The sequence below is a fragment of the Malania oleifera genome, chromosome 11 (genome assembly GCF_029873635.1).
Source record: "Malania oleifera isolate guangnan ecotype guangnan chromosome 11, ASM2987363v1, whole genome shotgun sequence".
NCBI classification, from domain to species: domain Eukaryota; kingdom Viridiplantae; phylum Streptophyta; class Magnoliopsida; order Santalales; family Ximeniaceae; genus Malania; species Malania oleifera.
The window spans coordinates 69,983,027-70,010,503 of NC_080427.1; the positions used below are offsets into that span (position 1 = coordinate 69,983,027).

At 35.2% G+C, this 27,477-nt stretch overlaps 1 protein-coding gene across 1 annotated transcript; it reads left to right on the plus strand.

The window, feature by feature from the left end:
• Nucleotides 1-635: 635 nt before the first annotated feature.
• On the plus strand, nucleotides 636-27,241 carry LOC131168351 (calcium-dependent protein kinase 13). The gene is made up of 7 exons (XM_058127715.1): nucleotides 636-1,775; nucleotides 10,053-10,196; nucleotides 10,488-10,640; nucleotides 23,116-23,231; nucleotides 23,325-23,492; nucleotides 26,421-26,651; nucleotides 26,740-27,241. Exons 1-7 carry the CDS (start codon nucleotides 1,142-1,144, stop codon nucleotides 26,884-26,886), a joined length of 1,593 nt encoding a protein of 530 aa, XP_057983698.1. The 5' UTR covers nucleotides 636-1,141; the 3' UTR covers nucleotides 26,887-27,241.
• Nucleotides 27,242-27,477: the final 236 nt, after the last annotated feature.

A 27,477-nucleotide genomic window follows, 5' to 3' on the forward strand; every position in this document is an offset into this window, starting at 1 on the left:
AATTAACAAGGTAACAGAAGTTACAAAATTTATTTGAACTTTATAATAAAAATAATTTATTAAATGACTGATACACGTAACATCTATAAATATTGTAACAAGAAGATAACTTGTTAATTGAGAGTATTATTTGAAAAGATAATTGAAATTGCCTATACTTCTTTAATTAATGGTAGATGTAAGTTTATTAGCTAAATATTTATAATTATTATTTATTTAATTATGATTAATTAATGAAATTTTCAAATAATATGTTTAACTAATAACTTCTAGGTAGTTCAAGCGTAATTTTATTTAGTTCTAGTTAAATTATTTTATAATATAAATATATATAGAGAAAAAAAAAAATCTAAAATGGTGCCTTGATTGGATTCCTCCCTCTCCTTCTTCCTTCTAAATTTTTTTAAAAAAAAGATAATTAATTTTTTAAATAGAAGAATATTCATTGAAACATACCACACATCTAAACAGTTAAGAGAATAAGAGAATAATAAAAACTGCACATATATCCTGTAATTTGTAAGGATAAATCAGAGTAGAAGCCTACATATTAAATACTCTCATAAAGTATGAGAAAGAATATGCCAAAAATTCTGTGGGTGTTTGTCAAATTGGTACGGTAAGAAAGGGGAGATGTGACAAAACAAAAATTGAAGGCGGATAATTAGAATTGGAAAGCATATAAATATTAAATACAAAGCCCACACCATTATACCATTTGTCCCTCCCAAGGTGTTTGATAAATTGCCTATGAGAAAAGCAAGAGAGAGAGAGAGAATGCATATCCAGCGCCTTCTCACATATAATAAGCCAAGACCCTCTCTGTACCCACTCACTTCTCCTTCTCCCGACAAAACAAAACTCCCCCTCTGCAATTTACAAAACACAAAACCACTTTAAAATATTTCTAAAAACACATTCCAAAAAACACTCCACAAAAGCATTTCAGCTACCCCGTACATTCACTAATTGCTCTCTCTCGCTCTCTCTCTCTTCGTCTTCTTCCCTAGTCTATGACTCTACTTTACTGTCTTGTGAGCTTTAGGGTTAGGGTTTTCAGTTTTCACAGCTATAATGTGAAACGTTAACTAGGGGTTAAGGGTGGATTTTGCGGGATTGGGTGTGAATCTGGATCGATTTGATGGGGAACTGTTGCAGATCTCCGGCGGCTGTGGCCAGGGAGGATGTGAAGTCGTCGAACTTCTCCGGCGACCATGGCCGGAAAGACCGTGCCGGTGGCGGGGGCGGCGGCTCCAAGAAGCCGATCATTGTGCTGTCGGACGCGTCCAAGGATGGGATCGAGGACAAGTACATGGTGGACAGGGAGCTGGGGCGGGGGGAGTTTGGTGTTACCTACTTGTGCATTGATCGCGATACGAGGGAGCTTCTGGCTTGCAAGTCGATTTCGAAGAGGAAGTTGCGGACGGCGGTGGATGTGGAGGATGTGCGCCGGGAGGTGGCCATCATGAAGCACTTGCCGAAGAATTCGAGTATTGTGAGCTTGAAGGAGGCGTGCGAGGATGAGAATGCGGTGCATTTGGTGATGGAACTGTGCGAGGGCGGTGAGCTGTTTGATCGCATTGTTGCGCGTGGGCATTACACGGAACGTGCCGCTGCTGCGGTCACGCGGACCATAATGGAGGTTGTTCAGCTTTGTCACAAGCATGGAGTGATTCATCGGGACTTGAAGCCTGAAAATTTTCTGTTTGCCAACAAGAGGGAGAATTCGCCCTTGAAAGCTATTGATTTTGGGCTGTCGATATTCTTCAAGCCAGGTGAGCTTTCGAATGTAGTTTCTAATGTAATTTACTGTGCATGAGGTTTTCGTTTTTGGGATAAAAAATATGAACGAGACCGAATGTTGGGTGTAGAAATTGTTAGCACTTTAGTCAACTCAATTGTATGCTGTCAAGATCTTATAAGATCTTTGTTTTAAATAATATTCCGTCAGATGTTTAATTAAAAAGCAAATATTGCTTGGTGAAGACGTGTGTTGAGAACTTCTGTTTGTGCGGAAATTAGGTAGTTTTATCAGGAGTCTAAGATAGCGAACGCTGACTTCCAAACTCATATTAAGCAAATTATGGGACGCATCAAGCCTCTGATAACAAGTGCAAGTATTTAAAATTTTCTCCATTTCTGGTTTCACGTACAATGTTCTTTGAGCTGGAATCTCTTAAAACGTCTATGTTATGTGAAACTCAGTGATGAAAGAAGCTAAGCACCATGCTAGGATTCTGATTTGTACTTTGTTTTTCTTGGAGCCTTGAAGTATGTTCAAATTAACCTGAGTTAAACAAAAAATTTGCACTGATTTAAAAAAAAAAAAAAAAACGAACAAAATGAAAAAAAAAAAAAAAACTTATTTATCCCAAGGGTAATGTTGCAAATACACAATTTTGATTGTGATTTGGGCATAATGTATTATTAAATGCTATTAAGTTATATAAAACATACTAGAAAATTAAATGTCATGAAGTTCAATATAAAGAGGAAAATTAATAAAAAAATGATGGTCAACTCATGAAGTTTTTGATGAAGACAAATGGATTTTTTATGTTAAGCCTCTAATCCTGCTCTAGGCTATTCTTGTCATCAATTAAGGAGACTAGATATGTCAAAGGTTGTTCACTGCTCAAAGGCAGCAAATAAAATGTGCTGTTTGCACATTTATGGGAGTGTCTCTTGAAAGTTTCCTCAATAAGATTTAGTTACAAATTCACTTCAACCCAGTACTCTATGGTTGATATCATAAGGTTTCTAAATTTAACATAATTTGAAGCACAAACTTTTCTGTGTGGAGTATCCAGTTCTTCTTTAAGAAACAGAGACTTTACTAAAAATGCAAAAATCACTGCCCCATATTTAAGATCCCTGTATAGGTGTCTATATTTCCTTTTAAAGAGTATATAAATGTAGTCTCGGTGTTTATATTAAAGCAGCATAAAACTTAAAACTTCCCAAACTTAGTCTCACTTGACAACTTTTGCATAGTTGTACTGGTCTGTAGTATCATCACGTGTCCAAGCCTAGTCTTATATCATTGTTTGTTCCTATATCATCTGGATTGTTGTTCAATTGCCATTTAATATGCATAAATTGGGGCTGGCCCTTAGATTTTCGTAAATGGTTTGGAGATAAGTAATAACTTGATTGCGTCACTTAGAATTTATTGTTTGCTCTTCTAGTAGTGCAAAGTTACCTACATAAATTGTTTTGAAATGCACATTTGAATTTAATGGCCTTAGCAGGTCTTTAGAATCTGCATCTTGTCAACTGTCTTTTCTTTCAAATTAGGTGGTTTAAGCTAAAGGAGGATTATAGTGTTCAAATGACCATACTTTTGCATGTGGTCAAGTCTTTTGACCATGTCTCCAGAAATGTTATGATCTTATGCTAGAGCATTCAATATGTGCGAGGATGTAGATAAACACAAGAGAACCATTATACCATCTTCATATTGAACATATGGTTTGCAAATTACAAATTGTGGCAAGAAGATTTGAGATTTTTTTGCTTTTAGCATTAATGTTCTAATATAGAAGTTCTAAAATCAAGAAATAGTTTGTGTATCATATACTGACGGGAGAGTAGTAACCGATAAACCTGGATGTTACTAAATAAGTTAATCAAGGGAGCTGGTTGGAAAATTTGAAATAGAATGCTTAATTTGCAATCATTAGGTGATCCCAGTGGAAGACCAATTCATGGTTGTAGTAAAAAGAGGCTAGACACAATGAAGATCACTTGTTATGGAACTATGATTCATGCGTAATGTGTTGGAAAAAGGTAAAAGCATCTCATTGTCATTAGCCGATTGACTTGGAAACTTCTAACTCGGCTCAACTAATGTGGTTCCAATATCTAAGAATTTTTCTCAGTCCATTCTTCACATTGTATAACACCCTAAGGGGGCTTTTGTTTCACGATATCTTTCAAGATTCTTGGGAATGTGATGTCTATGGCATCTTATTCCTACGTTTGTTTGAGCATGAGATGTGGTGAGCATATTCATATTTCTGGGAATGTAAGGATTTCCATGAAACATACATGGGCATCGTATTATCTTTTTTCCACCTTCCCCCCCCCCCCCCCCCCCCCCCCCCCGCGGATAAGGTGCATTGATGTCTTACTTTTTGGTCCAAATTGTCCTCATAATTTTGGATTTTGCAATAATGCCCCTATAAAATAATATAATATAATCATGCTTGATTATTAGATTTAAAATAATAAATTACCAACAAGCTAAAAGTAAAAAAAAAATTAAGTTAGCATAAATATTAATCATTTTAATTATAAAAATATATAAAATGTTGATTAAAGATATTAATTATGAAATTTTAATTAAAATTTAATTAATTTTTAATTAGGAAATAATTTAAATTAAGTAAAAAAATTTAAAGCATTAATTAAAAAATATTAATTTAACATAAATATTAGTCAAAATTTCAATTAGAAAAACATTAAAAATTGTTAATTACAAATATGAATAAACAATTGGTTAATTTTTCAATTAGAAATATTAAAAATGTTAAATACAAATATTAATAATAATTTTATTTAATTTTTTGATTCGACGATATTTAAAATGTATATTAAATATAAATCCATTGTGGTCCGCCCCTTCCCTGGACCCCACATACGAGGGAGCTTTGTGCACCGGGCTGCCTTTTTTTATTTTTATTTATTAATCATGTTAATATTTATGTTAATTGATGTTTGTAATTTATTAAATAAAAGTAACATTATTATTGTTTTATAAAAATTTAATGCAGTAGTTAGTATTTAGACACTGTATTGCCCTCAATTATTGGTTAATCGATGACTAAGTGTTAGATGTTTTAAATTTATAATTATTAAAAATTTTTGGATATAGATTTAATTAAGTACAGTAGTACATATTCTTAGTCGGTTTTTGGGTTGGAAAATACAATTATTCTTCATATGCGTGTTACATACATGTTAAAAGGATATACTGGTCATCTTCTTGTAATACTTACAAAGATTATCATGTTGAACCAAATATTGACATGAGAATCTTTTGTACATTCCTTGGAACCTTATAACTCGAACTAAATAAAAATATTCCTATGAGGCAGACATCCTATTCCCAGGAATGAGATTCCTAGGAATGTCATTCCATGGGCAAGCCAAACGATCCCTAAATGTTATTTTAAAAACATTAAGAATAAGTACTTTCACTCCTAATACACAATTTTTTTCTTTATTAAAAAAAGGGGCACTGTTTAACAGATGCTGTCTATTGTTTGTGAGAAAAGCATAATGGTTCTTCAAAAAATTCTTCTGTATCTATTTTGATGATCCAATAATGAGTTCGATTCTGCTGCCTAGCCATGCTTGTATGAGTCCAGAAAATGGCACATACACATTTAGCTTCCATGATGTATGATCGTACATCTGGATGTATGCATGTGCACATGCATATTTGTAGGTGGTTGTAAGAAATCTATCATTTGCTTGGTTTTAAATAGATGTAATTGGTGGCATAGCATAACAGTAATGTGCGCTGCTGTAAGTGGGACTCACATGGTGGGAAACTAGTGTAATGGCAGTGAATTGCTTCAAGCATGCTCAATCCTGTCTATATTGGTAGATTTGCATGCTTAAACTCATCTTAGAAAATTTAAATTATTTTGAGTCCTTTAGTTCAACTTACCGACAGTGTTCAACAAGGGCAATATATTTTGTATTGGCTTTAAAATGATATTGAGTATATATATATATATATATATATATATATATATATATATATATATATTTATCTTTTTATTAATCATATATATATATATATATGTGTGATATAAAAATCAGTGAGACAAAATACATTTGCTTGTAATATAATATACAATATTGAAGTATTAAGCATGTAGAAACTACAATAAATAAAACGAGGTCATATTTTATTAATTTGATATATTTAGAGCAATGAGTTATATTAATGACCTAAGCTTTAAAATTACACCTTTATTACATTAGTTCCTAAGGAGGATCATTCTACTAGGGTTCATGATTTTGAACCTATTAGTTTGATCAATTGTGTATAGAAAATTCTTGCGAAAGTCCTTGATGATAGGTTTATGGAGGTACTTGGTAAGACGTCCTAGCTCTTTATTAGGTTTTGTGGTTGGAGGTGCATTTTGGATGTTGTCCTTCTGGAGGATGAAGTTGTTGAAGATGCTAATAGTGGTAAGAAGATGAATTTAGTGTTGGTTAGATTTTGAGAAGGCATGGTTGGGTGAATTGGAGTTTTCATGGATAATGTTTTAGGCCAGAGAGGTTGGATTAGGACCTATATTTCTTTTGCATCCTTTTTTGTGATTATTAGTGGAGAACTTAAGGTTCGTTTGGTATCACTGTCAAAAATTATGAAAACGAAAAACTAGGAAAGAAAACCAAAATAGAAACTAAAAATAAAAAACTAGCAACTTGTGTGGTTAATATTTATTGAACTAAAACAAATTAAAAACTTGATTAAACAAATGCTCATTTTTGCCCTTGAATCAAATAATAATTACAAAATATAATTAAAATAATGAAACTACAAACTAATATAAATTTTAAAAATACTTTAATAAAAATAAAAATTGTTATAATTTTTTAACTTAATTATTATACTTCAAATTCACTTTACAAGAACAGTCTTATTGTACATGATAATTGAAATATAGTAAAAAGAATTTTTAAAAGACTGTTATTATTTTTTATTTTTAAAAATAATTTAGTGGGCATTCTTTATTATATTTATATATTAAAATCCATATGATCAATTTAATTTAATTTTAATTAAAAATTATGGATAAAATGAATGATTTAATCCGAAAAATTTAATCTTAGACACAAAAATATTTTGGCAATACGTTGCCGAAACAATTGAAAATCATAAAATTTGGTTTTCATTTTTTTGCAAACAGATGAAAACTGTCAATAGACATAGAAAACCAGCAACCTAAGCAAATGTGTTTTCATAATCTGTTTTTTCATTGTACAAAATGGAAAGCAAAAAACTGAAAATAGAAACGATACCTATAGGCTTTTAAGATTTGGCTTTCAGCTTCTATGAGTGTGAGACAAAGGGCTCTGTTATCTTGTTTTCTCTTTATCGTGGTTATGAATGTTCTGAGTGGGATAATTGTGAGGGCTGTTGGTAGGGTTTCGCTTATGGTGTTGCTGGGAAGGAAGCTGTGGGTAAGTGGTTTTTGTGGTTCCCTTTAAAATTAATTCTCTTTGGCTTGAAGTAAGCAAGTGTAAATTTGGCTTGCAAGTGAATGGGTGGGATTAATTATGAATGTACCGAGTATAAAGTGGGTAAAGATGTTCAATTCTTGGAGGATATTTGGCCTGGGGTAAACTTTTTGTTCTTTGTTTTTGTTGCCTTCCAGTGCTTCCACCCCCCACCCCACCCCCTCCTACACCCCCCTCTCTCTTTGGATCATGATGCACTTTGTTCTTTTTTTATTATGGATCGTGATTGCATTTATTGGGATTTATTTTTGAGTGTATCATAGTTATAGGGAGGTTGAGTTTACATTGAATTGCTCTAGTCCTTGCATTATTCCTGCAGGTGGGATGCCATGGTCTAAAGTTTGTATGCTTCTTGCTTTCCCTCCTGTAAATCTTTTTATTCTTTTCTGATTTGTTCTCAGTTTCTCTAGTAAATATTTTTATTCCCTTCTGATTTGTTCTCATTCTTTTCTTCTTATTAAGATTTCTTCGGGGTGATCCTTAATCAAGGTAATACCTACAACCGATTGCAGATTGGAAGACCTTCTAAAGCTTTATCTGCTGATGTGTGTGTGATGTGTTGTACCCATGGTCTTAAATTTCCATGAAATTGCCGAAATTTATCGAAATATCAAAATTTTAGCGAAACTTGTCGAAATTTTAACTATACAATAAAATTTTGCCGGAATTCAAATGAGAGATTTAGGAGTGAAGTGAAATTTCTCTTTTAATTTATTTTATCGAAACAAAAGATTATTACAAGTGCTTTTGAAATTATATGAAAAAATAAACTTATAGTGACATTTTATTTAACCATTCATGTCTAAATTATCATTATTTGTGTAATAAATAATATTTAAACGATTTATGAATTTCATCTGTATTAATTGAATATGTTTAATGTACATTGTCTCACAAATATGTTTGATACACATACTATTTTGCAACTTTTCCATCTCATACAAAACATAGATGTATTTAATTTGTTATCTATTAGTCCTAAAACTTATATTATAATGTTTGTTAACCATTTCTAAAGTTTCACAAAGAATTCCATGCTTTAGTACTAATTTCTGTTATTTTTTTCAAATTGAAATTGAAATTAACATCAAAATTGAAATTTTTGTCAAAATTTCCGTACTTTTGGGGCTTCGATATTTGAGTCGAAATTGAAATTTAAGACCTTGGTTATACCTCTGGTGAGACTGATGCTAGTCTGTTTCTTCATTGCTTTGTGACTTGGAGTTTATTGAACATGCCTTTTGGTTTGAGTGTGCCCTAGTTCATTGGAGGCTTTTTAGCACATTGATTTTAGACCATTTGGGAAGCATTAGGATGAATGGGAATTATGACGGTGTGCAGTTTTTGCCTTTTTTTTTTTTTCTTGGTGATTTGGTTAGTGAGACACGCTTATATTGTTCATGATTGCCCTTTGCCTTATATAATTTCGGACATGATTACCCCCTTTACTTCACTGTGGGTTTTTTCTTTAGATTATTTTGGCAGTGTTCATCCTCTGGTATTTAGCATGCTTTGAAGGTGTTGTTAGCCAGATTTTTGTCTCACATGTTCTCTGGTTTCTTTCTTGGCCTTGTTGTATGTTCTTTCTCCTCTTAGTAATTTTTTTATTTTATTTTTTATAAAAACTAAAATATTATAATAGTAATTTTTCTTATTAAAAAAATAAATACATAACCTTAAAAATGCAAAAACTAGAAAATAAAGGATGTTGAAGTCAAAAAATTAAAGAAAAAATTCCAAATTGCTAAGATTAACAAAATAAATAAAATTTGTTTAACAAACATTGTTCATGTCAAATTGTTAATTAATGCGCCTTTTTCAAATGGTCAAAAAATAAATAATTTATATTGTTATCGTCCTTATTATAATCTTCTCCTCCCTCTTGCCACATTGCTAATCAGGATTGATTTATGAAAGGAAAATGAAAAGAAAAAGTTGAAAATAAGGCTTTTATTTTTTCTTCCCTCATAGGAGTCTTGTAGTGGCTGTAGCTGTCCTGTAACAGTCTGTAGCAGTCCTTACAAGGCTGAGTCTATAATGCGCTGTTTAGTTCCAACTCCTACTTCTAGAGTGGTGTGTTGGGACCTCAAAAATGCATTGCATAGCCATCGCATAATCATTTGTCTGCGTCAATGCTAATTACAGAGTACAAAAGTCAGAATGTTGGAAAATTTTTTATTGACCTATAGACCCCTAGTAGATACAATGTTGTCTTGAATACTTGCAGGCCACCAAATTACGTTATGTACTTTTCTGTCTTTGAATCACCCCACTAACTAATGCTGCTATGGAGTCTAGTCAGGCATTTATTTGATATTGTCTTTGGGTTAAGAAAATATATCAATTCAAGCAAGAAAAAGGAGAAATATTTATTATGTGTAAGAAATTAAACTTCAGCAATAGTTTATGAATTCTTTATTTTAACTGTCAAACAAAGTAACAATAAACAGATGAGGTTTTTTGACTGAGTGCACAATAATACAATGTTTCTCAGTTGACAATTAAGGTTAAAATGTAACATTTAGTGCATAGCTCCCACGGCAAGGATTTGGATTGACGTGTATTTGTTGACATGTTTTATGATTCTTTTCTTTTGATATTGGCATCTAATATTAATTGAGGAAGGTGAGAATTTAGTTTAGAATTTTGTGAAGCAGTGGTATTGGCTCTGTTATTTCATGATTTTATCTTTCCTAAGCTTATATATGCATGCATGCGTTAATCTCAACATATATATATATATTCGTATTGAACCAATGCCATCTAATGCTTAAATTCTTAAATTATAGGTGAGAGATTTTCAGAGATTGTTGGAAGTCCATATTACATGGCTCCTGAGGTGCTAAAGCGCAATTATGGACCAGAAATAGATATATGGAGTGCGGGAGTTATTCTTTATATTTTACTGTGTGGAGTTCCTCCATTTTGGGCTGGTATGCATATTCTCTTAGCTTATGGACGCACACTGGACCTACAAAACTCCATCATACCCTCTCTTGCCAAGATAAAAAAGCATGTGCACATGGGCTTGTATTTGTGCATTGCACAAGCCAACTACTTTTTCATGAATCAGCACTTGCATGATTTGTGGCATCTTTGTTCTAAATTTTCTTCAGATTATTTCCCTTTCTATTAACCTTGGTATCATATTTGAATCCATGTTCTCTTGGTATTGATAGGAACAGTTCTTTAACTGCCAGTGATTTTTTTTTTTTTAAATGCAGAATCTGAACAAGGAGTTGCCCAGGCCATTCTTCGGGGGCTTATAGATTTCAAACGGGACCCCTGGCCGAATATTTCAGAGAGTGCGAAGAGCCTTGTCCGACAAATGTTGGAGCCAGATCCAAAGCTTCGACTTACTGCAAAGCAAGTGCTTGGTATGTCACACATTTCTAATGCTAATTTGCTTAGTACCTTGTGATAAGGATGCTGTGCATATTGGGAATTTTGGTAATAGGATAAAACCTTATTTTATGATTTCCTTTTTCATGGTGCCACCGTCCCTCCTCCTTACATCGGGAAAAAAGGTGGAAAAAAAAGGAACTAAAACGAAAAAAAAAAAAAGAAAAAAAAAAAATGAAAGGAGGAAAAGGGCACATTTTGGAAACTTTATTATTGGTTTCCATGCATTTTCTGTAGGAGGGATGTCATGAGGCTCATCTACCTTTTGACACCTTCTTATATGCTTTATAGGGAAAGAGTGAATTACAAAATGGTGGGTAATATAAACCTTCTGTATCAATTTATGAGCGAATTTAATGTATCGAAGATTTTGACCATATCAATGGTAAACTAATCCGGTTTTTGACATAGGCACTAAAATAAAGGAGAGAATAATGAATGTTAAAGACAAGCAAAGGTTGGTATTTTGGCCCAGAAGAAAGAAAAGAAAAGCATCTGAAAATAACTAATTACAACATCTTTGTGGTCACATTGTTTAGTAATCTACTGATTGTTTAGTGATCTACTGACTTTTTTCCTTTCTTGAACATATTTAGCTGTACATTATTATAAATAAAATACCTTAAGGAAAAACTAGTTGCAGCATATTTTCACTCACATGTTTTATTAATCAAATGAAAAGTCTTGGTTGTCAAACTAGATGTACATCATAATAAATGTAAGAATAGTGTCAAAAGTGCTAGAGTAGCACTTGTGTGCACAGTGCTTCTTGCATCAAATCACTTGTGGTGGGTGCACCTAAATATTCATCAATAAAAAGGAAAAGTGCATGCGAGTGCTTCTGTTATTTTTTTTATTAGTTGAACTCCTCAAATCCTACAACCGAGCACTAAAAATTAGTCAAGCATGTTAACTTGGTGCATCAACTGCTAGCTCAGACTTGGATTGGTGCTTCCATGGGAATGAAAAAACTTGGAGATGGGGACTCTATTTGCTGTTTGAGTATTGTTTTCAAAAATTGGCTCACAAGAGTCAATTCTATTTCCCAGTAATATGTAAACTTGAATTATGAAAGGCTTTGCAGTAAATTTGGTTTGTGAATGGAGTAGTGTAGGAAAAGAGTAGTTATTGTATGCAAATATAAGAGTTTACTGAAAAAAGGCAGACCCATTTTAAGGTAAATGTTCATACAAAAGTTAATTTTATTACCACCAACATCTAACAACATTGGAATGTAGATTCTAGTGGTGAAAATTGGGAATAACTGCTCCTGATATTTTTTATGCTTGTTGGAGTACCACTTACTTTGTCAGATCTTTGCCTTAAGAAAGTGTGGACTATATTTTATATTACTATAATCCAATGTTTTAAAAGGCGAAGGCATAAGATGATGCGTTTTACCCTTTGCAAGGTGAGGCGTAAGCCTCAAGGCATTGAGGCATAAGCATTTTGAAACTGTATTTTTTAAAATAATTAATAAATAAAATAAATTTATATATAGTATAAAAATGAGAAAAAATTTATAATAATGGAGAAAAAAATAAAAATGTAATTCTTGACTATCATATAGGCCAATTTTAGCTAAAAAACTCAAACAATGCATGTTAAAAACTAAGCATGAGCCATAACATTACAAAAAGAAGGGAAAAAGCCAAATTAAAGCATCACAATGTGTTATCATCCAAGATTCTAAAAATCTAAATCTAAATCAACAAAGTTCAAAGGAAACTATCAAGGTCTTCATCAAAGTCCTCATCTTCATCAAACTCATCTATAGTAGGAGTTCTTCCACTTATAAATTCCCTCTCTCCCACTTCAATAGCATCGTCTTCCTCAATTGTGACCAATGTTGGCCTTTTGCCTTTGTCTTGAGTGCCTAGATATTCAATAAAGCTATAGTTAGGAGTTAGGAGAAATGGAGAGTTAGAAATTAGTAGTTTCAAAAATGATTATTGATATTTACAAACTCAAGCCCCCACAATAATCACTAATCTTCCTTTTGCTAGGAATTATAGAATGTGAGCTATCGGAAGCTTGTGTTGCTTGAGCATTATCTCCTTCAAAAGCTACCATGGGCAAAGCCCTAATAACATCAACTTCGAAGAGATTTTCATCATCAAACCAAGAAGTATCTTTTGGGAGGATAGTTTCTTCCTTCTCAGTGACCCACTCATTGTCTGAAGCTACTTCCTCCAATAGTGAATCATAATTTTTTCTTCTTCTTAGAGCTCTCACTCGCAGTTTGGTGTTGTACTTCACATAAACTAGAGCATTCAATCTCTTGTACTCTAATCTATTCCTCTTTTTCGTATGAATCTACAATTGAGTTTAAGCCATTTAAATTTTTAGATATTAGAAGATATTTTCATATTTGAGTGAAATGATAATAACATGGCATTTGTAAGAACTAAGAACCTGCTCAAATGTGCTCCAATTCCTCTCACATCCACTAGTACCGCATGCCAGGCTAAGAACATGAATAGCAAACTTCGTCAATTCTGAGGTTTTTGTCCCAAAACCCTTCCACCAATCAGCTACAAAAGAAGAAACACATATCTAAGTTCTAAGTTATAAGAAGAAACAAGGATAGAATACTACTAATTAACTAATTTTAATTGAAATATTATTTTTACCTAGGCTTCTCAACATTCTAGAGTCAATAGCCACTTGAGTCCAAATTCTCCTTGTGCTTTGGATCTCTGCAGCTAGCCTCTCCTCATATCTTAACATTCTATCCATGCATTCAATTAATCCTTTCTTCACTTCTTCACAATCAGAAAAGGTTTCCTTATAACGCAATTGGGGATTTAGATAATATCCCATAGCATGTAAAGGGTGATGAAGTTGTGTAGTTCATCTATCATCTATTTTTCTCCAAATGGATTTATAATTCTTGGCATTTCTAGAAAAATTTGCAGCAATATGTTCCCTTCACCTAATCCATCAACTTAGAGATAAAACCCAAGGCTGTTCTTTCCTTAGAATCAACTTCCCTTAGAACACACACAAGAGGGACAACACTCTTGATAACATAAGCCGCGAGGCCAAAAATGTTGGTTAAATAAAACAATTGAACGAGTCCTTATACCTTATGCATTTTTGCATATGTAGAAGTGCACATCTCTGAAGAGAACATAGATTGAAGGCCTTGCTTTTGTTTGTATTTGCTTTGAAGTGTCAAAAATGCAGTAACAAAGCGTGTCACTGCAGGGCGGATGAGTTCTTTGTTGTTGTTGAAATGCTTCCTCATCATTGCAAGTACATAGGAATGATTATAAATAAATTTCACAACCTGCTTAGCCTTTAGGATTGTGGTTGTATGGATCTTTAATTTTGCAATATCCTCCAACATGTGATCCAAACTATTTGCAGCACATGGAGTCCAATACAACTTTTCCCTCTTTTCCATAAGCTTCTTTCCACCATATATCATGTTCTTCGCATTATCAATTATCACCTGCACAACATTCTCCTCACCAACTTCCTCAACCAGTACATCCATATACCTAAACATCAAATCACCGTTTTTTATAGAATTAGAAGCATCAATAGATTTTAAAAACCATGTGCCAACAAAACTATTCACAAGAAAATTAATCAAGACCCTTGAACATCCATCAATCCATCCATCAATCATGATAGAACATCTATATTCCTTCCAAGCTTTTTTATGTTCTTTCAACATGCCATTGATGTCTTTCACTTCATCTTTAATAATCCATGTCCTCATCTCTTGCATAGATGGAGGCTTGAAACCTGGTTTGTAATTAGAAATACCATCCACCATAACACGCCAATATACGTGATCCATCGAACTAAATGGTGGAGCATTGTTGAACACACAATGACCAACTTTCCTACACACTTCATTTCTCTCTTCTTCAATTTTGAGTTTAGAGTGGCTTGTTTGGTCAGTGAAGATGCGAACTTATCCATTGGACCTCTAGCCCTATGTTAAAGCCACTCCCACTATTCTGTATCTTAAGATCTCCAACTGATGAAGAAGTAGCACTCTGAGTCCCTCCGCTTGGACCCATCCGAATCATTTCAAGAAGATTATTTCTTTTACAAGTCTCTTCTTGGAATTTTTCAAGAGCGATCTTGCACTCATCTCTCACGTTTTTGGAGCTTTTGGGCAAGGTTTCATTCCCTTCCTTGTACTAGCCAAATGATGTTTAAATCTTGTGAAAGTCCCACTACAAGTTTGATCACAAAATTTGCATCTAAGATATTTTTCTCCATCAACTTCTTTATGTATTTCCAAACAAAATCTTTTTTCTGCCCTTTGATTCACCTTCAGACATGCTTTTGTTTATTGAATAGGAACAATCAGCAGCTGTAGCAGGGAATTAAAACTGTAAATTGAAAAAATGAAAACTGAAAAGTGAAAAAAAATCAAAAGCAGCTGCAGCTCACCATGAATTTTAGAGACACTGGTAGAGTCTTCTAAAGAGTCTGCGATGAACTACACTGGAGAGAGAGAGGGTCAAATACTCGAATCAGTTTGAGGAGAGACCTTAAACTAAGAAGAGACCTTGAAGCAGAGAGGCTGTTGGGGGTCACAAAGAGAGATGAGAGGCTGTAGAGGGTCTCTGGTGAGAGACGAGACGTCTAAATGGGTCGTTAGAGACATATGAGAGGTTAGAAGGGGTCACCGTCTTGTCAGAGAGAGACGAGAAGCTGGAGGAGTCTTTGAAGACATATGCAAGCTTGGAAAGAGACGAGAGGTCTGAAGGGGTCATTGGAGAGAGACAAGACGTTGAAAGGGGTCGTCGGAGATAGATGAGAGGTCAGAAGGGGTTGTCGACTCAATCGGAGAGAGACGAGAAGCTGGAGGAGTCGTAGAAGACAGAAGCAAGCTCGGAAGAAAGAAGACCGTTGTCGAGAGAGGGGGGGTTTTGACGCTCGTCAAAGCCCTAATAGTTTTTTTTTTAATTAATATTTTAATTATTAGTCTGCTCCCAAAAGGCGCATGCCTTCCCATTTGAGTAATAAAAAGCACGCTTTTTTCCTAAGGCATACACATTTTAGGAATTGTGCCTTTCAAGTTACATTGAGAGCATTTTATGCTCAAAGCATAGTGTCATGGTATGACTATTTTCACACCGTTGTGAAAGGGTCGTGTGGCGCTAGCTAAAGCACTCTTGTTTAACTAGCCAGCCTATCGTTTACTAACATTCATCCACGAAACACTTTCATTAGTATTCAATCAAATGGCAGCGGAAATAGTAAGCATTCATGAAAGCAGTGGCACGCAAGCAGTAAATATTGAATCTACGCAATTCATTAACAACACCTTCGTTGACAATGTGTGTTTAGCGAGGGAGGCAAGTAGGCTAAACATGTTGACAATAGCTAATGAGTTTTACAATGATTGATGAACACTCACCCTCCCATAAAGAAGTTTTTATGTAATTATCATCCTAGCACTAGGAAACATCAAAGTGACCGAGGAGTCATATTGCCTTATTTGGCATACAAAGACACTATTAGCAGAAAATAACCCTACACTAATATTTACATGATGGGAACCCATCCCAAGCACACGAGACAAGTGGTTACAGGCAAGCATAATGCCCTGAACAAGCTTAGCTCGTGACATTCTCCCCCACTTATGCGGTCGACGTCCTCGTAGACTTTGGTGGTAGGTACACTTCAAGTTTGTCCACGAACGGTTGAATATCTTTTGCAGAAATCCAGCTGATTTCTTTGTCATCAAGGCCTTTCCACTTCACTAGGAACTTCTGCTGCTTCTTCCTTGAGGATATGAACTCTCCGTCTACAAGGATCTCTTCAACTTCACGTCTGTCAGTTTGCACCGTCTTCAACTCTGCTCTGTTGGATTGACTTCTGCTCAGGTTATTGGTGTCGGTGTTGAATGACTTGAGGTAACTGACATGAAATTGCAGTCTTCTCCCCTGATCTGCCTACTTCTTCATCTGCTTAGAAGCTTTCTCCAGATAGGCTCGAGCAAACTCTGCATTCTGTCTCCATTCTTTGGTGAAGATGTACGCCCTGGGACTTTTCCGTCTGTACGGCTCGACCACTGTGTGAGGTAATAGCGGCTGCTGGCTTGTAACAAGCTCAAAATGGCTCTTGTTGGTTGTTGAGCTCCTTTCGGCATTGCCACAGAACGGAGCCACATCAAGTAGTTGCACCCCATTCTTCTGGTTGTCATTGACAAAATGGTGCAAGTACTCATCTAGCAGCTCGTTAAATCTCTTCATCTGTTCGTTTGTTTGTCGGTGATAACTCGAAGAGATGTCAAGATGTAACCTGAATATCCTGAAAAATTCTATCAAGAAGTTGTCAGTGAACATTAAGTCTCGATCACAAACAATAACTTGGGGAACACCCCAATGTTTCACAACAGTCACAAGGAATAATTTTGTCATCTCCTTTGCCGAACAGTACTTTGGTGCGGCCATGAAAGTACCATACTTCTTCCGCTCCCCCCTGTCTTGTTGGCAAGTGAGACAAGTTATGGTATAATCAACCACATCTTCCTGCATGTGTGGCCAACAATACCTCCATAGTAGTCTTGTCATTGGAGTCATTCTCCGCGAATACCCCTTAACGAACTTCCTACAATAACTAGTAAGGCCAAGAAAGGAATGCAACTCCTTCACTGTTGTGGGGATCTTCTGTTCTTGAATCATCCTTACCTTTTCCATACCCCTCCGGATACGACCTTGTTCAACCACATGACCAATAAATTTGTTGCTCCGTTGAGCGAAAATGAACTTCCCTTTCTTCACATACAGACTATTTCCCCTTAGCCTGTCGAACACCTCTTGTAGATGCTCTTTATGTTTCCTCAGAAACAACACCGATGTTCCCAACGGTGCTTTGGAAAGGCGAACACATCCCGCTTCGACTTCATCAAGCTGTTTCCCCAACTCTACTATCTCTGGAGGCGCCATCCGACATGGCCCTTTAGCAGGTGGTTTCACTCCCAATAACAACTTGATCTCATGCTCCACAGTCCGTCGTAAAGGCAAATTGTGAGGCAGCTTATCTGGCAACACCTCCTTGTACTCATCCAAAACTGTTTGGATGGTCGTAGGCTCCAGCTCTTGGCTTACTTTGTTTGCCACCACCGTAGCTAGACATGTTTGCTCACCTTGACCCAATCCCTTATTGAGTTGTATGGCTGAAAGGGACTTCCCGTCGTCTCCTTTCGTTGCAACGACTTGCACCATGCACGAGTGATCTCCCATCAGATATAGAGAACTAGCTGAAGGCTTCAGCACTGCCCTCGTCCTCCTTAGGAACTCCATTCCTAGAATGATTGAAAAGTCATTCAATGACATCGCTGTGAAATTCGCATGACCTTCCCACTGTCCAAGCTTCACAGTAACTTGCTTGGCTACTCCCAGAGTAGGCTAAGCTATAGAATTAACTGCTTTCATGTGTCCTGTATCATTCTCTAAGGATAAGTTGAGTCTCCATGCGTCCAATTGTGAAACAAAATTATGAGAAGCCCCCGTATCCACCATAGCGCGGGTACTCTTCCCATTGATCCTTAAGTCCACAAACATTAATCCTTTTGCTCGTGTGACTTTCGGTGGTTTTGCTTGCTTTTCCAATGCGCTCACCAGCCGCACTGAACCCACCCTCAGGGCATTATCTTCTTCCTCCTCGCTTTCCACCACTTGTCCCGAAGTGGAAACTTGTAAGGCATTGAGTAATTCCTTGTGTTGACACTCACTCACTTTGTGAGATCCACCACACAAGTAGCACGAAAGTTGTCTCTTCCCCTTTCCATTGGGTGTGTTGAACCCTTGAGACGACCAAGCTTCCTTTGAGGTTGATGATTTAGAGTTGGCTCCCCCATTCTTGGGTTTGTCTTTTTTGAAAGACTTTCCACTGTTTCCCTCTCTGCCAAACCGTTTGGACAAAGTGGTATCATCACTAGTGTAGTCAGTCAAGCATTCTGTAGCAGCTTGTGCAGTTGACAAGTCTTGAACCCTTTGCCTATGAAGTTCAGTTCTTGCCCACGGTTTCATCCCCTCTAGAAAATAGAATAACTTGTCCGTCTCCGACATGTCCTTGATATCCAACATTAAAGCAGAAAATTGTTTCACATATTCCCTGATTGACCCTGTATGCTTGAGATCTCTCAGCTTTCTTCTTGCATTATACTCAACATTCTCATGAAAGAATTGGGCCTTGAGCTCTCTCTTCAAGTTTGCCCAACTATCCATTACACAGCGTCCATTTTCAATGTCATTGTACTTGGTACGTCACCACAGTTTGACATCACTAACTAAGTACATGGTCGCAGTATCCACCTTTGTCTGTTCTGAGGCCATCATCATAGCGCGAAAGTACTGCTCCACATCAAACAAGCAGTTCTCTAATTCCTTTGCATCTTGAGCATCCCCATACGTCTTGGGTTCTGGTACCTTGGTCTTGCTAACTACTGGAGTGTTGGAGTTCCCCATAGCAAGAACCATTAGATTCAGCTTTGCATCTAGATCCACCATCCGAGATTGCAAAGTTTCCACTATATGGCGAAAGTCCTTTGACATCTCACCTATCAAACCTGCTTGATGTTTTTGTGATTCCCATCACTTCATCAACAAGTTCTCTCATCTGGGCCACCTCCGCGGCCACAGTATTTGTTGTTGCCTTAAACCTGTGCTTCCAGTATGTTGATCCTCTCAGCATTGTTTGGTACCTTGGTCATTTATCAAAGCTTTCCAAATCCCACAACGAAGGTAATTGAATTCTCGTAGCAACTGAGGCTTGACTCTGATACCAAGTGTCACGAACCTGGCTCTGATACCAAGTGTCACGGTTTGACTATTTCACACCGTTGTGAAAGGGCCGTGTGGCACTAGTTAAAACACTCTTGTTTAACTAGCTAACCTATTGTTTACCAACATTCATCCACGAAACACTTTCATTAGTATTCAATCAAATGACAGCAGAAACAATAAGCATTCATGAAAGCAATGGCACGCAAGCAGTAAACATTGAATCTATGCAATTCATTAACAATACCTCTGTTGACAATGTTTGTTTAGCGAGAGAGGCAAGTAGGCTAAACACGTTGATAATAGCTAGTGAGTTTTACAATGACTGGTGAACATTCACCCTCCCCTAAAGAGGTTTTTATGTAATTATCATCCTGACACTAGGAAACATCAAAGTGATCGAGGAGTCATACTGCCTTATTTGACATACAAAGACACTACTAGCAAAAAATAACCCTACACTAGTATTTACATGATGAAAACCCATCCCAAGCACACGAGACAAGCGGTCATAGGCAAGCATAATGCCCTGAACAAGCTTAGCTCATGACACACAGGTGCGCCTCTCGAATCGCTTTTAAAACACTTATAATCACATACTATTTCATTCCCACCTTGTTTTATTCCTTGAAACAAACGTTACCTTAGCGGCCATCTGCAATCACCATAAAAAATTTATGAAAATGGAAACCAGAAAATTGGAAAAAGAGATGAGAATTAGAGACAAAAAACTTAAACCAGAAACTAGTGTCTTGATTGAATAATATTTGCAAAAGTGAAACAAATGAAAAACATAATTAAATTAATTCTCATTTTTGTCCTTGAATTGAATAACAAATGAAAAATATGGCTAAAAAAATATACAAAAAAATGAAAAATATTATAATAGAAATAGAAATTATTATAATTATTTTACTTATTATATTTCAAAACTAGTGCTACAAAAACAATCCTATTGTACATGGCAACTGAAAAAGAGTAAAATTTTTTTTAATGACTTATTTTATTTTTTGAAAATTTTAAAAATTTTATGAATATTTATATTTTAACTATGTTAAATTCATATGGTCATTTAGTTTTAATTAAAAAATATGTAATAAATTATTTAATTTACAAAAGTTAGATTGGACATTAAAGTACTAAAAAATCTGGTATTCAAATTTTATGACAACAAGAGAGAGTTGACAATAGAGACAAGAAACTAGCAATAAAACAAAATGTTTTCATAATTTTATTTTTTTATTTTTTTTCACTATACAACAATGAAAACAGAAAATTGAAATGATACCAAACAGACTATTTAGATTCTTCTTTTCAATTCTTGGAGGCTATATACTGTATAGCACAAGCACTGTTGTGATCTCTAAAGGAGCTACGTCCTTGTGTACGTGGAATGTCAAGCAGACAATTGTTTAGCACACTTAATACTTAGTAAATGATGAATTATAATGAGAATTATGTTTAATTTTATATATAAAAATAATTATAATAGTATTTTTTGAGTGTAATTATAATAATATGTAAAATTGTCATTTTAATGAGCTTTGCTAGCTTATAGTAGAAAAGGTGATATATTAAGAATTTGTTTAGATATATAGTGAACCTACAGCTTATCAAATATGCATATATAAATATTTGTAGTTGTATACTCATTTGTTGACGTGTTCATGCTGTGTTTTGGAATAAATTTTTAGAATGTTTTCCCCATCAATTTTATGTCATGGTTGTCTTCCCATGTCCCTGTCCATGCTTCGTAGGGTGGTGGGTTTACAATCTTCAGTTGTATATTGCAAGCATGAATTTAAATTTCCCCAAAATTGTTGAAATGCCATGGTTTTTTTTTTTTTTTGGTTTTGGTTTTTATTTTTCCATTTTTATTTTTTATTTTTTTGGTTTTGTTTCAGTTTTGTTTTTTTTTTGGTTTTTGGCTATTCCACAGTTCCACTACCCTTGAAATCAAAACGCAGGTTTGTTTTTGTCTAACCAATTTTTTGTGAATTGTTCGAAATTTGTTGAAATCTGTTAGTTTCAGTGCTAATTGTCGAAATATGAATAGTGGAACAAAATTTCCTGAAAATTGAAATCTGAGATACAAAGCCCTTGAACTTGAGATTTCTATCTTATTAAATCTTCTTTTTTATTGAAATCAAAATTATTATGAGGAATGAAAGCATTAAGACTGGAATCACTGGATATTTTATGAAAAATTTAACTTGGATATTAACTGTAGCTGAGAAATTTACTACTAATGTCCATAATTTTTTTTTTTTAAATTGAAATCAACATTGACAACAAGACTCTTTCAGAAGCCTTGAAATTTTAATTGAAGCCAAAATTTAAAATCTTGATTGCAAGGTAACATGGCATGTTGACTAAGTGCACCAACTGCTTTCTCTGACTTGTGGGATTGTTCATGGGTGCTTCATGTGAATGAGAAATCACCCTTCCTGTATTGTTTCCGAAGTTGTCTTATTGAAGTCATTTCATTTCCGACGACGAAAAAATAGAGTATGAAAAACATTAGTGTATTTTCTTTGGGATTTTTGGATCCGTAGTAGCTTGCATGCTTCTGCTATACAGGAGCAGGATTCATGCTCAATCCATGTTGGAGGAGTCAAATGCACTTTTAGTCGGTCAATTTTTAAAAATATTTTATCTTGATCACCAAATAGTTTTTCCCTAATGTGACTTAACATTCTAAGCTATTGCAACTCACATGCGAACTTGGTGTGATTATTGTTGCAATAATTAGAAAGTACAAAGGATGAAATTGAAAAAATTTAGAGTGTATACGGATTAAATTAAATTAAAAAAAAACAGTGACCAAGATAGAATTTTTAAAAGTTAGTGACCAAAAATGCATCTCCAAGTTGGAGTGGTGGATGGTGGCTATCCCTGAACGCTTCTCTGTGCTCCTTAACACACTTTATGGACAGCGAATCACATATCGTAATTTGACGTCTGTTTTTTGCTTATAAAAATAATAATAATAATGATTTTGTGATCAGTATTATTGTAGTAATGATTTATGTTAAATTATATTAAACTTGGTTAAGAATAATAATGATTATGTGATCAGTATAATTGTAGTAATGATTTATGTTAAATTATATATTAAACTTGGCTAAGTTAAAAAGTCATGTATTGATAATTTCTTTAGTTATAGTGTTATATAAATGTTATGAACCTTGTATTTATTATATATAGTGCGTGTGTGGTTATATATTTATTTATTGTCATGTTATCTGGTGAAATGCTTTTTTAGAATCTGTTGTGTCCCTGTACCCTTGTTCTTATTCTCATCCGTGTCCATGCTCAGTTGGTTGTGCACTTAGCCACTTACATTTTTGGAAATGCAATATCTTGTTTGTTCAAAATTTTCTTTTCCTGCAACCTTCGAAAACAATTTTGAGCATGCCCTAGCAGACAAGTTCATCCATTTTTTTTTCTTTTATTGAAACATGAAATAGCCTTAAAAATAATACCAAATGAGCAATACAGATTCTCATTCACCTTTTTGACAATAGGATAAGGGGCAAATCTCAAAATAAAGATTTGCTACAAGATGGATGAAAAGAGAAGCAAATACAATGTTAACTCTCTATGATGTTTAGTGGTTGAGGCATTTGAACATGCATGATCATGTTGGGGATGTGTTACCTGATCTGGATGTTCTTTCTACTTACAGAGCATCCTTGGCTTCAAAATGCTAAGAAAGCTCCAAATGTTCCTCTTGGAGATGTTGTCAAGTCGAGGCTTAAGCAGTTCTCAATGATGAATAGATTCAAAAGAAAAGCCTTGAGGGTTAGCTGACAACTCCTAATAAGCTCTTTTATCATCTGTTTTGCATTTGGGTGTATCTAATAAAAGAATTGTTAAATGGTGCATTTCAAACAGGTCATTGCTGATCACTTATCAACTGAAGAAGTTGAAGACATCAAGGAAATGTTCAAGAAGATGGACACTGACAATGACGGCATTGTTTCAATTGAGGAACTAAAATCTAGACTTCAAAAATTTGGTTCCCACCTTGCAGAGTTTGAGGTTCAGATGCTTATTGAAGCTGTGAGTGTGTTTGCCTTATATTCAAGTTCTGCATGCATTCAATTCAGCAAAAAATGCCATCTTGAGTTTGAAAAAGACACCTCAAATCTAGGAGTAGGCTGGGTCCGCAGGTTCAATGCTTCATGCCTCTAAATAAACGAGCTTACTTATATCTTCTAGGTCTTTATGGCTGGTCTGAGCCAATGTTTAAGATAATGTCCAAATGTCAGGTCAGGCTTGGGTCTTAACAATTTAGGGCTGGAGAAGTCACTTAATCTCACCAATCTCACTTCAATAGTTCTAATTTTGTAGCTAATCTATATGATTGTGATATATGCAATATTTTATTGCCTGATGTGGGCTTCGTGTAGTGCTGCTCTTAGGGGCAGAGTGCAGATATTACACAAAAATGTTTTGCTTAGGGTTGGCTTTTAAATGAGCTTCTGCCCTGGCCAGGCTCATGTGCATCCCTGTTTATGTCCTTTAATTGTTTATTTCATTTTTTGTGAAGTCTTATAGTGGAAATGAGATTCAATATATGGTTAGTGGTTCACTTGTAGGGTTACAGTGAGAGCAGTAAAACACCTGCAAATCTCTACATTTGACAACCAAGTTGTAGGCACTATATGAAATGTGACTGCATGGACCGTTATGATTGGCATGCTAGTGCACATCAACAATGACATCCACATTATTTTTCGTATTGTCTGTTGTGATGTCTTATCTTTTGAAATGAGATCCAACTTGTGGTTAGAGGTCACTTACAGTCATGTGAGAGCACTGAACACCAGCTAATATCTATACATGACCTCGAAGACCATAATGATTAACATACTAATGCACATTAAGAAGAAAATCTTACACCCTCTTGATTTTTTGTAGTGTTAGTTGTGATGTCTTATCTAGTGAAATGAGATTCAGCAAGTAATTAGAGGTTCACATGCCGTTATGCAAGAATTACACTGTCCAGTATCTATTGCTTTGTATTTCAATTCAATAAACATTGGATGATATGACCCCGAGGACCATCATTATTGATATACTTGTGCACGTCACACAAGTTCAATGTACTAGGATTCACCCTTGATGGATCTATTAGCAGGATCTTTGAGAAAACTGCTACCAAACAAGCCTACCCATCTGATCTGTCCAGAATTTTCTGTCAAAAGATGAGTTGAGCAGCATCTCTAACCAAAATAGTACCCAATCTGATCCATCCAGCTTTTTTGTATTGTCAAAAGAATGCATGTTAGGCAGTTTTGAAAGCATTTTTAGATCCACCCTTCATTTTGTAGAACCCCTATGAAAACCGTAGTGCTTGATTGAAAGTTTTAAACACTTTAATAAATGACAATATGACATCCATATCAAGTTATGAGCATTATAAAAATTCCTCCTGAAATTGAAGAATAATCATTCCAAAATACCATCAAGTAAAGCAAATGTTTTATGTTTCCCATGCATTGCAATTTTTTAACCTCATTTAAAACTTGCAGTACATTATCATAAATCCTGGTCTCCGGCACCGACAGCGATGGTCTTATAAAATGCCCCCCCCTTTTTTTTTTTCTGTTTCCCTCTTCTCTGCATTGGGTGTTCAGAAATTTGTTGAATTTGAAGTTTAAAACCTTTTTAATGCTTCACTTTTCTTTGGATTTTCTATAAACAATTTATTTGAATGAAGCTATGATAAGTTAATTTAGTTATTAATATTACATATTTTTAAATGTTCTCTGTCTTAGTCATGTTCTATAGTTTAGTTCTTAAAGGTCCATCCCTTTATCAGAGATGATTCATATGTAAGTGCCTATCAATAAAAAAACATGAGTTGAAGTTAGTCCGAGACCATCCTTACTGTATATAGGAGGGGAGATTTTTCTCTCATTTATCAATTGATTTCATCCAAAATTGTCCTTGCAAAAATAAATTATGCCATATTTACTTGTCTCATTTTTTTTTTTCATCTAATTTTTTGGACCAAAATACACTCACAAAATTCACTCATTCCTTAAGACACATGGAAGGAACCTATGCTTTTATCTTTTCTCTTTCCACAAGTTTCTCCTTGAACCAATGCATAATTGTATGGTCAACTTGCTTCGTATGTACCAACTTCAATCAAAGACTCATCTGAGCCTGCTCTGCTGGTGTACTATTATGCATTCTTCTGTGCATAGATGTGCATGTGTGCATTGTCTATGTACTTGCTTGCATCTGTGCACACTCTGCACGGGTACAAGTACATATGTTTAACACGTTTGCAAGTGAATGTGTGCACACTGAATGCTGGTTCCTGTATCTGTATTTGTGTTTGCACATGTTGCATATGCCTGAGTATGCATGTGTGCCATGCCGTGCCTGTGCATGCATATGCACGTGCACAGTGCATCTATGTGTACATTTGTACATGTGTGCATACATGGATGTGCATATTTGTGAGTCTAGTTGACATAACACCATCACTTTTCTCAGGGTCTCAAACCTCAAGCATTTTTGGTAAATTATCTTTGAACTATTTATGAATTGCTGTTGAGTGTTGATTATATTTTATTGATAAAATTGTGACCTATTTATTAGTTAAATTTTTATACAAACTCATTTTTTTTTAATTGTTGCTAATTAAGAGTCTCACAAGATAAAATTATAGATTGATAAAATATTTATTGGAATTGCCCTGATTACTAATACTTCCATGGAAAAAGCTGGCTGGAGAAAATACTATGAATTTGTATCTAAATTTTAATTCCTTGATTTTAGTGATAACCTTTTGTTGGTGATGAAGCTTTCGCCCAGGAGCATCCTACCATTTTCCCTCCCCTCTTCTTTTTTCCTCTCTGCGATTACCTTTGTTTCTTTCAATTACTAGTTGGTCAATTCTGAAGAAAGAAGGCAATATGGTTTTCAAATGGAAATAATTGAATGGACAAATTTGTTGGTTGTTGGCTGCAGGTAGATAGTAGTGGGAAAGGAAAGTTGGACTATGGAGAATTTGTTGCTGTTTCCCTTCATCTCCAGAGGATGGCCAATGATGAACACATTCGCAAGGCCTTCTCATATTTTGACAAGGATGGGAATGGTTACATAGAGCCTGATGAGCTGCGTAATGCTCTGATGGAAGATGGAGCAGATGATTGCACAAACGTAGCAAACGACATCTTCCAAGAAGTCGACACAGACAAGGTGGAGTGATGGCTCATTTAGTTTTTCCCCAAGCCCAATTTTCGACTCATAACAGATTTGGGTCTGACTTTATTGTTCACAAATGCAGGATGGGCGAATCAGCTATGATGAATTTCTGGCTATGATGAAAACCGGAACAGATTGGAGAAAGGCTTCTCGGCATTACTCGAGAGGGAGATTCAACAGCCTAAGCATGAAGCTGATGAAAGATGGTTCTCTAAATCTTGGGGGTTAACCTATAAACCAGGCAGGACTGGTGTTGTAGAATCCATACGAGAAAATTAGTGGATTGATCTCCCCTTTTACCTCGGGGCTTGCTTTCTTTTGTAATCATTCACTTGGGGGCAATTGATTAAATTAAAGCCCCTTTGATTGGTGGCTTGAAAGGATTACGAAAAAAGAATGAGTAAATCTTCTTTGCCTCAGCAACACGTTGAGTAAATCCTATGTGCTTTGTGGCCATAGCACATGTATGATTCTTGTCTCGTCTGATTTCTGCTGTTGACATGGTGGAACCGAACAACTCTCTAGTTCTAGTATAGTGTTTGTCAAGAGAAACATGGTCTTCTAGTGCATGAGTTGTGCTTCAATTCTCTCTCTCTCTCTCTCTCTCTCCTGATGTCCATTGTCTGACACGTTGTTTCAGGGGCGTGTTTGATGTATTTAAGTAATGGTCGCCCTCTGATCTATTAATGATAGCAAAATGAGTTGCTCAAGAGCACAATTTAGAATTGGTTCTTTACCGGATATGAAGAATGTGATTTCTTAATGAACACGAGTATCTGGTATGAGCTTTCGGCCGGGAAAGGAACAGGGTTCCAGCAGC